Raw genomic sequence first — 15,967 nt, 5'->3', positions numbered from 1 at the left:
GAAAGTACTTGTAGAGGGGGCAGCTACTTGGGAAGGATTAGTGATGTAGAAGGTGTGATTGCCCTCTGGAGACAGCAAATCATGTCTTTTTTGAATGCCCCTTCACTCACTGTGTATGGTTTAGAAGCGACATAGAGTTCTTAACTGAAACTCTGGAAGAGAGCCACCAATCTCCAGTTCTTAGCTGTTCTAAAAATGAAAACTAGAGGGCTTATAGTATATAATCTAAAATTAATTGTTTGTCTAAGAACAACTTCAATTGGATCTTTCACTCAAGAGAAGCAATGGTAATCACAATTGTCTTAGTTAGATCAATTAAAACAATAAAGTTGCTACTTGTCTATCAAATGCCTCAAGGGGTGCAAGCACAAAGTTACTAAGGGCATTCAGTAGATCACTCCCTCTTTTTTCAGTTGATTCAGATGAGCTAATCAATGGGGAGGCTAAGTGTTGAAAGAAAGAGTTGATTGAGACCAACTTTGACCCAGAGGTGGCCAATGCCATGTTTAAAATTCGAATAATTTTCTTTCCTGTGGAAGATATTCAAGTATGCAATCAGGGGTAGAGCTATGGTTCAACATTAAAAGGGGCTACAATGACCTTTTGACCCATTATCTTTAACTTTAAAAATTATATTAAAAAAAAAAAAAAGGGCCAAGTATTGACATTTAAATATTAACTGCTTATGATTGACGATTTAGATTTAATTCTACCAAATTTAATAGTAGGTTTTTTACGAGCATTCAGTACTTATAATCTAAAGGTATGGGTTATTTTGTCATGAATCGAGTCTCAACAAAATTGATCATTGGGGATTAGTATTTCATTACATAAATTAATATAATACAAATTAAGAAAGAAAGAAGAAAAATCTCACCATTTTAGAAGCTTAAAATGGATGGGTAAATGTTTAGATCCATTTCCATATGCAAAGTTTCAGCCCAGTTAAAATTTCCATGATAGAAAGCAAATGCTTAAAGTGAAGGGTTATACACATAATGAATTTTGCTGTATATGGACCTTACCTTGACAAATTTTGGATGAGATATTTTATTTAATCTAGACGTAAAGTTTCCTTACGTTTTATACCATATGATTAGATGAAACTTTGCAATCTTATCCAATTATTTTACTAATTTACTTGAGTTTGACTTTTTCTCTTTATTGTTGGTCTATATGGAAATAATGCTAATTAGAATAATTTGAAATATTTTCACATTCCTGTTTTAAAAAGTTTAGTAAGGTGCATCTTGTCTCAGCACAATTTTGATGGTTTAGTTTAGTAAAATATCTGAGAACACATGAGCCTTGAGGTGATGGAAAAAATATATAAAAAATTGAAAGGTAGAAAATAATTAAAAGTTGTATTTGAATGAAGTTGAATGTCTTTTTTGATGTAATTTTGACATGTTTTTTGTCTTTGAAAACGAGAAAACAAGTCCAAGCTATTTTGCGAAAAGCCATTTTAGACAAAAAATTGGACCGGTTATCTTTCTAAAAAGGAAAGAATGATCAATTTTATCAAAATTGGCGTTCTAATGCCAATGGCCCATTACCAAACATGCCCTTAATTAACCCACGTTGAAATATTGTGTGACCGTCAAACTCAAGAAGGAAAGATAATCGATTCAATCCATGGACAACGTTAATGACTGCCATTGTTGATGCCACTTCTTCAATTGGTTCAATAATAATCCCCCTACTTCAATGGGCAATGTTATCATGTCAGGCATAATGGAAATGTTCACATTTTAGCAGAGATAGCTTTGAATTTCAAAATATCCAAAACTCTAAATTAATGGAGTTCGTCTTCTTTTAGTTCTACAGAGTCCAAACCCAGCCCCAGAGATTTATGTCTTCTGTTTTCCTTTGGCCTCCAAAAATAGAAGCTTGTGTACACAAGAGAGAGTGTTCAAAAAAACAAGCATATGAACAAGTAATATTTTACCAGAAGGCGAAAATAATATTGCAATTTATCCACAACTAATATATTGTCTAAATAATGGTTCAAAACCAGCTATGAACCGGACCGTCGCTCCTGACCGGCTGGACCGAACACTAACGATTCAATGTTTGATGGAAGCATGCAATAGAAGTATAGAACAGAAGAGAGCACACAAAAACAAGACGGTGTTAGCCAATCAAGTTATTGTATATGATTGCTCCTCCGGTCTGACCTGTTCTGTTCGACCACATGGTCGACCCAAAAGGAATTACATATAGAGTGTCGAAGAAACGAATAAAATATTTGAAAAAAATAAAAGAAAAGAAAGACTCGTAGAGCGAAGAGAGAGAAAGGGAAGAAAAACGAAAGAGAGAGAGAGAATACTTGCAGCGATCGAGGGTGCAATCTAATTCTGAGAAGAGCGCGAGAAATATATCTACAGCTTGAGAGGGAGAGAAAAAAATAAAAGGAAAAATTTAAAGCAGGAAGAAGAGAGAGAGAGAGACAGAGAAAAGGAAGCTCGGGAGCGAAATCGAATAAAGAGCAATCGAAGGAACATACGAGGAATCAAAGGAAGTCTATGTAGATGCGAACCCTGAATCTCAATCTATTTCACTTACAGAAGAAGCTCGAAAAGGTCGGATATGATTTCTTATAATCTCAATTACTTCCATCTCTTCGAAGCTTAAAAATCTTTCCTTTGGTCCTCTGTATTGTTTATTATTATTTTTTTTTCTGCAAAAAAATTGAACTTACGGTCTGATGCTCGAACTTACTTCCAACTCAAATTCTTCAAGTATTACGTTCTGTTGAGCTTCGTGATCTCAGAGTAGAGAGAAAATTTGGGTACTGTTTACTTTTTGAATTACGATGGAATGAGGGTTTTCTCGACTTACAGGGAGGTGTTCTTCCGTGGTTTATTTTTGCTGCAAGTCGCGGTTGAAAATGGGAGGGAGTTTTTAACGTGTAATTTTTTTAAGCGGGGTTTTTGGTGATTGCAAGTTAGGGTTTTTATTTTAACGGATCGGAATTTGAAAATTTCCAGTTTTCAGCGGTGTGGTCGGATTGAGTTAAGTTCGAAAGTCACTGAGATCTCTACTTGAAGGCTTTGTTTTCTGTTTTCTAGGGTTACTGGCATTGAAGATGAGATTCGTGGCTGCATTGTCTGTTCTGCACGTGGTGGAATTAAATCCAGGTTCAAGTGTATACAGAAGTTGCTCTTGGAAGGGGAGCAAACCCTAATTCAACTGGTAATAATTGGGGTTTGACGTTTTTGTGATTCAATAAGGACAATTGGTGATTTTGGAAGTTTTATATGGACTCTATGTTTTGAGAATGCCACCTTCACAGCAGCACTCACGGATCAATCTTGCTGACTTGAAGGCACAGATAGTGAAGAAGCTTGGCCCAGAGAGGTCAAAGCTTTACTTCCATTATTTGGATGGTCTATTTAGTCTTAAGTTAAGCAAGGCCGAGTTTGATAAACTATGTTCTCGAACTCTTGGGAGGGAAAATCTCCCTCTCCACAACCAGTTGATACGTTCGTTGCTGAAGAATGCTTGTCATTCGAAGGTCCCACCTTCAGTTAACGAGAAGGAAGTCCGGAAGTCTGCTGTAACATCTGGCAAGAGATCTCCTACAAGAGAAGACGGTTATAAGCAAAGTGGGCCCCCACCAACTCCAACTCAGTCTCCAACTCCGGTTATTTGGTCAAATGGGGATGTTCCAGCAAATTTGCTCCGAAAGGGCACACCTGGCATCCGCGAACGGAAGCTTAAAGATCGGTCAGGCCTTCTTGGACCAAATGGGAAGGTGGAGTTTCCTTCACAACAACCTACTAGTACAGAGGAAAGTATCAAGGTTATCATGGAAAATGGGGATTCGTATCCATGTGATTTCCAGAGGCCTTTCCATCATCACCAAGGCCTTGCAGAGCAGCCTGACAATGAGCGGGAGGTTTTGCTTCAGCGTCCTACTAAAAAACCAAGAATAAAGAGATCACAGGATGATCTGTTTTCTGTACATAGCAAAAGCCAGCTTGAAGTAGTTGCTGTTGAAGATGGGGAAGAGGTGGAGCCAGCTAACATATCCAGCTCTGCTAGATTTCCACTTACGGCTCCGCTTGGGATTCCATTTTGCCCTGCTAGTGTAGGCGGGGCCCGCAGGGCTTTGCCAATGCCAAGCAGTAGTTTTGCTAGTTGTTATGACAGTGGTGGATTATCTGATACAGATACATTGAGGAAACGTATGGAGCTGATTGCAGGAACACAGGGCCTTGAAGGCATTTCAACAGACTCAGCTAATTTGCTAAGTAATGGGTTGGATGCATATCTGAAGCGATTGATCAGGTCTTGCATTGATCTAGCCGGAGCACGATCTGGACATGAGCCATCAGTGCAGTCTTTTCACAAGAAACAACCTGTTGGTAAAGTCATCAATGGCATCTGGCCTGGTAATCAGTCACAGATGCAAAGTAGCAGTGGGCCTCTGGAAGGCACCCAGGAACAGAGAAGCTGTTATCCAATATCTTTACTTGATTTCAAAGTTGCAATGGAGCTAAAACCACAGCAACTTGGAGAAGATTGGCCATTGCTCCTGGAGAAAATTTGTATGCATTCTGTTGAAGAATAAAACATCCAAGGAAAACTTTGGTTTCTCTAAAGCTGTGGCTGGGTTAGCCTTACTGGTTCAAAGGGTTTAACAATTTGACAGACACCTTCAATACATTGTCTGCGCTGTTATGATGTTGAACCAGATTTGCTCCCTGTGATAAAGTTCTGACCCTTCCAAAATGAACTGGGTACTGGAGGAGTCCTTGTTCTCCTGCTGCAGGGCCATGCTCAATGGGGAATACATTTGACAGCAGCCACTCAGAAGGGTATCTCAAAAGAATTTATCCCTGCTTGGTTGCAATGTTGTATCTTTGGCATTTGTGTTGGTTATCTTCTGCCATCGCTGCAGATCTTGAGCTTTCTGTAATTTACAGCAAATGAAGAGAAAATTAAAACCAGTTTTGCAGGAATATTGTTATGTAGAATGGTAAAGGTAAAATCGGATCATGTAAGGATGGCAGTTATGCGGTGTATGTATTATCAAAACTGAGAATTGATTGGAAGTCTCAATTTTAACTAGACCTTATAATCCCGAAATGTTTTAGGTGATCTAATTTTTTTTAATATGAGTATCCCGATGTGATTATACTGAGAACCCAAATGTTTTGAATTAGTTGCTTTTATGTTCATGTGTTATTTACCAACTGTAATGTAAACATGTCTGTACTGTTCTATGTTATGGGTCTTGAATTCCATGAAGTTTTTTTTACTCTGTTCTGTTGGATGTATGATATGAAAATACCATACCTGAATATTCAATCACATGGAAAGAACTGTGCTGAGTTATTACGTATGCTCTGGAAGAACTCGTTTTTGTTGTTACTCAGGCAAAAAAGATCTGGGTCATGAATATTTGTAAAACCTTAACAATGAACCTAGCTTTTGTTATAGAAAGGAATATGAAAAGGTGTCTGGGATTCAGTTTCCCCAACAATTATTTGACACAGATGTATTCTACCTGACTAAAATAAAAGGAAAAAAAAAAAAAAACTAAGAAAGAAAGGAAAAGTAGGGGAAAAAAAGGAAAAAGGGAAAGTGCACTCTATCTGCCTTACGATGATTCATGTTTATGCGTTGCTCTGGTGATATTTTTACTGGGAACATATGAAAACTAAGAATTGTACACACATTGTCCAGTATGGTTTACAGACCATTTTTCTACCTTACGATGATTCATGTTTATGCGTTGCTCTGGTGATATTTTTTATCGGGAACATATTAAAACTAAGAATTGTTTGTGCATTGTCCAGTATGGTTTACTGACTTTTTTTTTAATGATTTTTTTTCTTCTTTTCTTGATACCTTGCAATTTTAGAGCAGGACTTTGCTGTGCACTCACTAAGTCATAAATAAAAGAGAATTCACGGCTCTGGATGTTTAAGTGTCTGTTCTGTAGAAAATCTGCTGTCCTACTAATTTCTCAGCTATGGGCTTTTCAAATGCTCACATGTCGATTTCTTTCTGCTTTGTTCTTCTCTTTTAATCATGTTAGGAACATTATCTGCTAAATTTTCCTTTGATTTCATCTTCATTTTCATTTTCATTTTCATAGGTTAGGATCTGTATAATGTAACACTTGGTTCAACTGTTATCATGTATTGTTTATGATGTGTTCTGGTTCGCCCTGACACCATTTTCTTTGTATCCTCAAGCATTTAGTTTTTTTTTAGTCATTGAAAACTATATGTATGAGTAGAAGAAGCCCGGACTTGATTCAAGTTCCTTGCAGCATGCATAAATTTGGGTAACTATTAGTAAGGTAAACTTTTTCTGTACAAGCAATTGACTTTCACAATTCACACCATGGGGTCTGAGAAACTTACACCCATAAAGCCTAAAAAAGAAAGGCAGCTGATTATCCATTTCAAGATCAAGAATTGATGGTTGTCTTTGTGGGAGAAAGTACACATTTGAATTATGAATGGGTCCAGTGGTTCTTGTATGCTTCATGTGATCAAAGAACTCGAAGTTTTAGCATCCTTTAATGATCTCCTACTTCCTGTAGATACGATGACAAATGGGTTAATGGGTGAATGCACTATTTAAATATGAGGTAGTGAATTCTTAGTCGTACAAGATGGTTTTACTTTCCAGCTTGGTAAGAGGAAGATATTCATGGGTAATGGTAACCTTAACTAGCCTTTCTCCTAATGTTGCATTATCAACTTGTTCATTCTCTCTCTCTCTCTCTCTCTCTTCCTCCTTTGTGTCTTCTCTCTTTTTAGCTGAAGTTTTGGATCATTTACCGGAGATGATCTTGGCTTGTCCAAAAATTTAGTATTGATCTTGATATATGTTAACATGTTCCTAAAATTATTTAACCTCTGCAAATATTTTTTTTTGGGTGACTAAAAAATCAAATTACTAAAGGCAAACAAGAGAACATATACAAAGAGGAAAGAGGGGGATGGGGAGTCCAGTCAAGGCGGGGACTGGAGGGGAGATGAGAGACTCCAAGAACTAAAAATCAGCCTATTTCTTGGAGAGTCAACAATAGGGGAGTGGGAAAGAGAACCAAGCCTCGAAGAAACATCAAAATAGATGGCATTCCAAATCATATCACGGGATCGGGATTTGGAAGTCCATCTTCTCATGTTGCGCTCCCACTAAAGATGGTGGATAGTGGTGGCAAAGACAAGCTTACTCACTAGGTCACAAATAGTGGCACCGGCAAAATTTCTCACCGCATATATTTTTATGCTGGGATAGTTATTCTTTGGCTGCATGGAGACTTGCAGCAAAAAACAACATTACAGAGTAAAATTTATGGCAAACAAGTATATATCTGTGCCTGAACTGTCTGTTTCATTATGATGGTTGCAATGCATTTGTGACTTGATGTAGTTGGTACATGAATGACAATATTGAAAGCGAAGTTCAACTACTGATGAAGTAGCCTTTATTTTTATCTTTTCTTGGGAAAGATATGCATTTTGTCCTGTAAATTTTTCTGAATTAGTTTTTGCAGTTGATCTCGCTTGCAAATTCATTGCATAAAACACCATCCTCGTGTTTCAATTGAAAAGCCTCAGGTATTTACACATATTTTCCATATTTCCATAAATAATTCATTGTTAATTCTACAAATGCTTTTCTTCTGTTAATTTTATATTATATTCCTTCTTGCAGTCTGGCTCTGGTTAGTTTGCGCGAAATTTATTATTAGCATGGCCTTTTCAAATTTGACTCTCCTGAAGTTAATACATCATTTATTTCATGTATTCTTCACTTGTTATTGTATTGTGGAATAGCTTCTTACTGTTTCAGGGGCATTTTTTGGATGTTTTGAGCCTCCTTCTAAATTTGGCTTATTTATTGTTCTTGAAGACTTCCATTCGTTCTTTTTTACTATATTCTTGAAGACTTCCATTTGTTCTTTTTTACTGTACTCTTATCTCTCACCCATCCTTTTCATATAGTATTTTCTGATTAATTACAGGGGTTACAATGTAATATACTTAGTCCCTCTACAAACACTGTTCTGTCATTTTCTTATTTTCTTGGTAATTGATAAAATACAATTGGGTAATTCTCTCACACGTAATTGGGGAGAAAACTGTTAGAGCTGTATATCACTATATGGGTTATGATGGAGTGTTGCTGGTCCTCACAGAAAACTGCCTGCGGTTCAAATTGATTATTATGCTAACTGTAATCAGTGACTGTTGATCATTAGGTATTGTATGAAAATGTATTAGATCAGAATATTGTAGACCTAAATTTGATTATTGTGTGCAAAGAGGTAAGATACCAGAAGTACCTTCCATCTGAACATTAAGTATGCCATATCTTCCACGTGGGACCTAGTGGGCCCAAATTCACTCATAGGTTTGCTAGGACCACTCTTTAATGTTCAAGTGCCAAGTCTGAGTCCAGCAGTTTGCCACCTGTCAAAGCCAGGTTAGCAAGAATGCTAGAGAAGTAAATGACTAATTCATGCTATACTGCCCCCCCCCCCCAACAAAAAAAAAAAAAAAAAAAAAAAAGATTGGGATTCCTGATTGTGAAAGATAAGAGTGCCAGAAATGCCTTATCTGTCTTAACAATAGACTGCTGCATCCTTTTCCTTGTTTATTGTTAGTATAAGACTAGCAAAGTTTCAACTGGAGAAACCCAGACACTGGACTGTAGTCCCTTGTTTTTAGCAAAGGAGTGGAAACCTTTTAATTTGTTTGGGCAGGACTGGCCCTGACCAAGGCTGGGCCTGGTCTTGAAGCTGTTCACATGAGTCTGTTCTGTTGATAGATGAGGATGTAGAAGAAGTTAGAGTTAACATATAGGGAACAAGATCCTGGCAGATTGCACGGAGCTTGCCCTGTAAACTTTTTTTTTTGGGGTTGGGGGGGGGGGTTTGGGACGATAACCATCAGTGAAATACAAGAAAACGCCACCCCTGTTGATTTTTCTGCCCTTACTTTCATATGCCTGGCCTGGTGCAGGTGCCACACGTCCTGGCAGGGATAACCCACATCACAGAAACATCACTAATATATGTTACCATTTTTCTTTTCTTCAAGATTCAAAATTGGAGCCATATCCACTGCCAACATCACAGAAACAGTTGATAGCGGAGGTACTCCTAATGTCAGTGCCACATTAGCTTTTCTCCACTGTTACAGCAAGTAAGTTTATGCTCAGATTTTCAGCATACATTCCCCTCTCAATTGACAAACTTCTTTTTAAATTTCAGCATACTTCCCTCTCTTGAATTGATAAACTCAATTTGAAATTTCGGTGTATTCAAACTTGTTGGTTTCAAATTATATAGTTGTTCCAGCTCTGCTCTGCTCCATGTGGAATCTAATACTATTTCCTGACTAGATATTCTTTGATGTCACTCTCGAAACTTGATTTGGATAGTGGATTGATACCTAAATTTGTTCATTACCTATTTCTGTTCTGTTATTAGTATTTAATTGACTACTTGCTATTGTTCTGATGTTGGTTTCTGATCATTATACCTGTGCAAGTTACTGTGGTGTTGTTTCCAACTGAATACTGATTTTCCTAGTCAAATTAATTTACTTTTTTGACTTGTGATTTTAATAGCTACCGTGTCATCTAAAATCTTTCCTAGTTGAATAATCATCTATGTAGCCTTCTCCTAGCTGTTGGTACTCCAAGTCTCCAATGCTTGCTTACGTTCAGGGGGGAGAGGGTTTGTTCCTTCAAGACCTAAAATAACACTTAGAAGAGGATCAATGGTGAAGAAGATGAAGGGTCACAACCGATGGTAAAGTAGAAAGTTAAGAATGAGCTCAAAGATAAGAAAGATGGAGAGGAAGATGCACTACATTTTAAAATTGCTGAAGTGAAAATCCACAACTTGTATGTACTCCAAACCTGGTTGAATATGATCTGGATGGGGAGACAATTTCTATATATCCCAAGGTGATCAAATGATTAGATTCTGTGAGATACTATTTACCATTCAGTATTAGGAACTAGTTGTTAAAGGTAATCACACTCAAGGATCTGCTAGGTACGATTTTATTCTTATCGTGTCTATTTTTGGCTTTGGAATGAATATATACTGCTGGTATGATAGAACAATCTATCCATTGTCCATCTCTCTTATCCCATAGTTGTTAAGGTGGCAAGTCGATCCAATGTGGTGGAGGGTTGTCAAAGGTGCTTAGGCAGTGAGGCACCCGCCTTGCATCGAGGTAGTCAAGTATCGATACCCCCACTCTTCTTTTCTAATATAAACATATCATACCTTGTATCATCAAAACTAACATTAAGCCACCTCAAGTCATCCGGAATAAAAATGCATACATGATCCATAAAAATTCATTAACGTAATTAAAGTACTAAAACAGATAAATGGACTATTAAGTCATCAAATAGACAAATACATACAGTATACATCAAAATTCAGAACCATCATAAATAAATCAAATAATTGAATACTGAATTACCTATATGAATTAAAATGTTAAGGGAGAACAGAAAAAAGAAGACGTTATGCCATCCAATTAGCATAAATAATTAATTCAGCATTCTCCTATTTGGTAGTTCTCTTGGTCCTATGTAAGAAAAGGTGGCAGGGTGTAGGCATCATGCCATCATCAGCCATCATAATCCAAGAAGCAACATTCTAGTGTTATACAAAAATTAAAAAAATATATATACATATAACAAAAAGTAGAAGAAGCATCGGCAACATGAGTTATGAGTGTGCATATGAAGTTCGTTACCCAATGAAAAAAGAAAAATACAAGGATAAGCAACTGCAAGGGACTAAACTCACAAAGGATAAAAGAAACAAGTAGAGTAGTCAAGATGAATAAGTGGGCAGGCATGGAAAAGGGGGTGAGATGGGAATAAATCAGAGAATAAGAGGACGGTAGTCACGTCATGAGCAGGAAGTCGGAAATATGGAGACGTGAGCAAGGAGTTAGGGAAAGGGTGATATGCCGATTTGAAGACTTATATCCACAAGACAAGAAATAGCCCAAGTGTCTTGCCAGTAGTAGTGGTGGTGGTGTTAGTATTCCCGTACTTAATTTTATCTCATGTTTTAATTGAATGTGATTCAATTTAAGTTGTCTTTTAATTAGTTTAAGTGGTCATGTGACTGATCAGTGAGAAACATGACTTGCTTTATGCAATCCCACCTGAATGATTTTTGAAGCATGTGTGTTTTGTTCTTTCTTCTTAGATTCAGCCTAGGAACCCAACTCCAAGACTGGATGCCCTATTTTGGAAGTAGTAGATTACCCTTCTTTTTTTTTTTTTTTTTGGGGGGGGGGGGGGTACAGACGTACAGTGGTGTTCCTTTAGATTTTCAAATTTTACACTGCAAGCTGCTTCTGCTGCCTATGTTCTCCACTGTGAGAGTTGGTTTAGTGTGATCAAACTTCCATTGGGATCAGTGTGTATAATCAGTTCCCTGACAGTGGGAACCCCAGGAGGTTCAATTGAAGTTCCCATTTTCAAGTTTTTGTCTACATTGAGCTTTCTTCAAATTGTTCAAGCAACAAGCTGCTGCAAATGAATTCATGTTTTTCCTGTAAGTATTAGACAGTCTCCAGCCTCCATTCTTCTTTTAACCCTCCACAGATCTCTTTCCAATTCCATCATGAATATTTTAATTCTATAAATCCTCAATTGCTTCACATTTAGAAATAAGATATCTTCCATACTTGATTCAAGCATCCACACATCACTGCCAAAATTCGATGCACATTGGTGCCCTAGTCCATCATCAAAACCGCAGCGTCCCTTCAGTTCAGGTCTTCCCATAAATCCCCAATGTTCTAATCTCATAAACCGTCACTTTCTGTAAAATTTTTGGATAAATTTTGCCCGGCCCAACTAGTAATGGACTCGAACACTAGGCTATAACTTCAATTCAAAACCCTAATTCTTCACATTGTACCTTTTTTCAATATTCAGAAACCAAACCCTAGTTTTGCTGAAACTTCAAGTTCAGCATTCAGATCTTCTCTGATCTTCACCATCCTTCACTTGAGGTATCCCAATCATCAAACCCTAACCCTCATTTGGCCCAAAACCCTATTTAGGCTTGTCCAGACCTGCTCGTTCATTAAAATTTTTTCCTATTGGCTCCTAGTTGATGACTTTCAATCTTGGATTACATCACAACAAGACGTTGTCAGGGACGTGTAGCAGCAGCATTGTTGTTGGGGGGGGGGGGAGAAGAAGAAGAAGCAAAATGACAAAATAGGGAAGAGAAATCGCAGCTCTCTGGTTTGTCAACATGCTTTAGAGAGATAGAGAATAGTAAGAAAAGGATGCTGAAGCAGCAGGGGCTGCAGGAGCATGGGAGCATTTTGAATGGGACAAAGAAAAGGTAGAAAAAGCAGCAGCAGCAATGGTGGCATTGTTGATCCCCCCCCCCAAACCAAAAAAAAAAGAAAGAAAAAAGAACAGAGAAGGCGGTGGCCAAGGACTAATTACCATCCAGAGCTAGAACAGTCAGAGGAAGCTTTGCCACAGCTTAGCAGTCAGAGTATAGTTCCTGAAGACAGAAGTGGTTAGATTTTGCTCATGGAAGATGGTGTTCTTGTTTCCTTGCTGAGGCATAGAGCGTCGAGGAGGTTTTGAGTAAACCTGTAAATGGATAGCCGAAATCTGCCGCCTCCAAATTTGCATTTGTATCCGTATCCGGCGTATCCGGAATTTTCTTACCGGAAAATATCCGTATCCGTCTGCTAAGCAACCAGATTCGGATTTGGATACTTGCTTATCAGATCAGATAATATCTGGATAGAGTAAAGTATTCAACATTTTTTTATCTAAAAAGGGATGATAATCGGATTTGGAAACCGGTTGTCGGTAACCGGATAATTGAAAATTGAAAATTATCCGGTTAGAATAAAGTATTAAACACTTTTCTCTAAAAAAGGGCTGATAATTGGATTCAGAAACCGGTAATTGGAAATAAAAAAATGACAATCACCGATTAATAATCAAATAGTTTATCGGATCGGATTATTATCGGATATCCGATAAAGTTCCGGATTCAAATTTGGATGCCTTGTCTAAATTTCTGCCAGATTCAGATAGCGGTTTCGCTAATCGAATTTGGATTCGGATACTGGTGTATCCGAGCTGAAGATCCGTTTACAGGTCTAGTTTTGAGCATAGATGCTTTTGAGCTGTGGCCTTTAGATTTTGCAAAAGCACTTTATGGTGTTTACATTTGATCCCATGTTGCCAGACGTATGAACTGCATATATACCATTAGATGAGAAACTAAAAAATAGAATATGCTTTGACAACTATGCTTTCTTGTCTTCTCCTCTTCTTCATCACTAGATTCTGGTTTGTTTTGTTTCTTTGGTGTTGGCAGATGGTACCAGAGCGATGAAGGCTGCAAAATGAGGAAAAAATGCAAATCTGTGCAGAGATGGTCTCTGCTTGTCTTAGAAAAAGAAAGGTCTGCTATAACGATTAGACCAGCTGTTAGTTTCATTTGCTTTTTCTGCTCCTGAAATTCATATCTGGGTTTGTGTCTGCGTCGTTTCACACAATATCATGTAAAGAATCTATTTTGATTCAAACCATAAGTTAGTAATCTACTGGTTTCTAAATGTCCTACCGTTGATGCCGGGCAGAAGTTCTGCAGCTGACTTCTATTTAATCATTTGGTTTGATGTTGTTATTGGTTATTTCTGAAGTTTTTGCCTTTTCTGTTGTGGTTTTCCACCTCTATGAAAGTCTAGACCACTGCCTTCTTTACCAGGTTTTGACAGTGATACATTTAGCACTTCATCTGGTGTTTTATGTTCTAATACCATCTCATTGATGCTCCTGGCGTTTTCTTGTTGAAGACTGAAGGGTACACAGACAATGCACCTTTTATCTGCTCCTGGTCGTCTTGCTTCTGGGTAGATCTTGAGCCGGTGCCTTTTGTTGCATCATGGTTTTCCAACTGGCTGCTTGGTTTTCTCACAATGGTAATCTCATCTTATACTGCTTCAATGGTTCTTTGCTCCCAGTGCTGGGTTCTTGATGCCTGTCCAACCTGATCTGGGTGAGGTTTCTCACCTTGAACCAGTCCAGGTTTCCCACTGGTTTTTTGGTTGTTGTGAGGTTGAAGACAACTTCATGCATAGGTACGTTTCAACCCAATTATGTCTACTTTCCATGATTACACCATGTCATGTATATCCTATAATTAGTTTTACTTAAATAAATACTAATTCTTCACTTGTCCATTTTCTTATTTAACTACCAAGTGACCCATTGAAAATTCTGGTTGATTACCTGATTGCTAGAGTCCCTTAATACTTTTAATGTATTTAAACAAGTAAAACTTAGTAATTTTTTACCAGATTGTGCCTTGTTACCTACCAAATACGGTCTTCTGTGTTCTGGTTTAGTACAAATTTACCATTAACCTTGCTGTCATGTATTGTGGGCATGTGCTACGGAAGGAGATGAAGTTGTTTTTCTGGTTCACACATTGAGATGCTTTGAAAGGGGTAGACCTGCTTAGGTCTATACAAGTTCAATTGGGTATTTTGATCCAGTTTGCACATCACTTGGAATTGCAATCAGTAATTACATAATTGGCATTTGGCATATAAATTTTTCATGCTATTTCTTTGGGAGGTCCTTATTTACTTTAGTTTGGATTTGAATACTGGAAAGTGTATGGAAATTATTGCTTGTCTGATGGGGGATGATACATGTGAGATCATCCCTTCAATGAATATCCTTTTGGGCAAATCTCTTCAATAAATGAATGCCACATGGTGTGGATATTGGTCTGAAGCCATATAAGCATGTCCATGCAAATTGCAAATTTGGTTTGGGGTCATGTGGAAGCTGTTAAAGCCATGATTCTTCATACCAAACTGCAGTCTAGGACCAGCCAAGTTCGGACTCTCCATGATGCCAACTAGGAGTCGGTTAAATAGTTGCTGCTCATATTTCCTGCCAAAACCCTGTATTATGTATCTCACATGAATTCAAGACATCCCTTTGTCATCCTACAAATTAAGTTCAATGATCAAAGTACACAAGGTGAAATTACAATTATAAGCCTATTGAGGTCTTTCAGCTGATGATAAAGGGAATGTCCAATCAGCTGGCCTTTTTTTTGGGGGGATTTCATTTGATAATGCCACGTGTGCTTTGGATCACCCAATCTGGAAAGATTATGTTGTCGCATTGCTGCAGCATCTCTGCAGCAAACTGAGAAGATTTGTTTTCTGTTCCTCTTCCACAACTTATGCCATTTCTTTATCCAATATAACTCTTCTCCTACAGTGCCAAGAAAATTATGGTTGATCAACTTCATCCATTAATTTAAAGAAAATATACAAAAACAACATAAAAGAACTTTACTAGACAAACATTGAGACTCTTTAAACTACAATTAACTAAGAACTTTTACTAAAAATAAGAGAATCACTCTTAGATAAAGCATATACAAGCATAAAAGCACTATAATTAACTCTATTTTGTAGAGGTTATCACACCTTCAAACTTAAGATATTGCTCGACCTTGAGTGATAAAAGGAAAATCAAGAAACTAAAAAGCAAAAGACAACACTAAGAGATTAAAAGAAAAGAAAAGACAATAACCTAGATTTGTCATGCAGTTGGATAGAAGTTATACAGAAGTTGCCTCTTAATTTTCCTTTGATTTTCAGGTCTAACACTTCTTGCCAATAACACTCAGATGTCAGAAATTTACTAATAAGGTTGCCCTTCAGTGTGTGTGTGGAGTTAAAGATCGCACCCCAGATTACCGTAGTTCAGCTGAACTATGATCATCAAGCTTAGTTCAATGATTTCATAGGTTGATCAAATGATTACCTCCACTAATTAGGGACCCATGCCCTTTTTGCACCCAAAACCCATTTTACAATCTTTTGAATGTTTAACCCCCAAACTTTATTTTTATGTACCCTTTTTTTTGCAACTACTT

General features: G+C 37.5%; 1 protein-coding gene across 1 annotated transcript; it reads left to right on the top strand.

The window, feature by feature from the left end:
• Positions 1–2,269: 2,269 nt before the first annotated feature.
• Positions 2,270–6,945, top strand: LOC149009606 (uncharacterized). The gene is made up of 2 exons (XM_089160424.1): positions 2,270–2,582; positions 3,072–6,945. Exon 2 carries the CDS (start codon positions 3,281–3,283, stop codon positions 4,574–4,576), a length of 1,296 nt encoding a protein of 431 aa, XP_089016550.1. The 5' UTR covers positions 2,270–2,582; positions 3,072–3,280; the 3' UTR covers positions 4,577–6,945.
• The last annotated feature ends 9,022 nt before the right edge of the window (positions 6,946–15,967 follow it).

Source organism: Hakea prostrata, chromosome 7 (genome assembly GCF_041222555.1).
Source record: "Hakea prostrata isolate BN-2017 chromosome 7, UWA_Hpros_2, whole genome shotgun sequence".
Taxonomy (NCBI): Eukaryota; Viridiplantae; Streptophyta; class Magnoliopsida; order Proteales; family Proteaceae; genus Hakea; species Hakea prostrata.
This window is presented reverse-complemented; position numbering and strand designations above follow the sequence as displayed.

Bases quoted from the DNA above. Each gene is read 5' to 3' on its own strand.
- LOC149009606 (XM_089160424.1), top strand. From the start codon at position 3,281: ATGCCACCTTCACAGCAGCACTCACGGATCAATCTTGCTGACTTGAAG.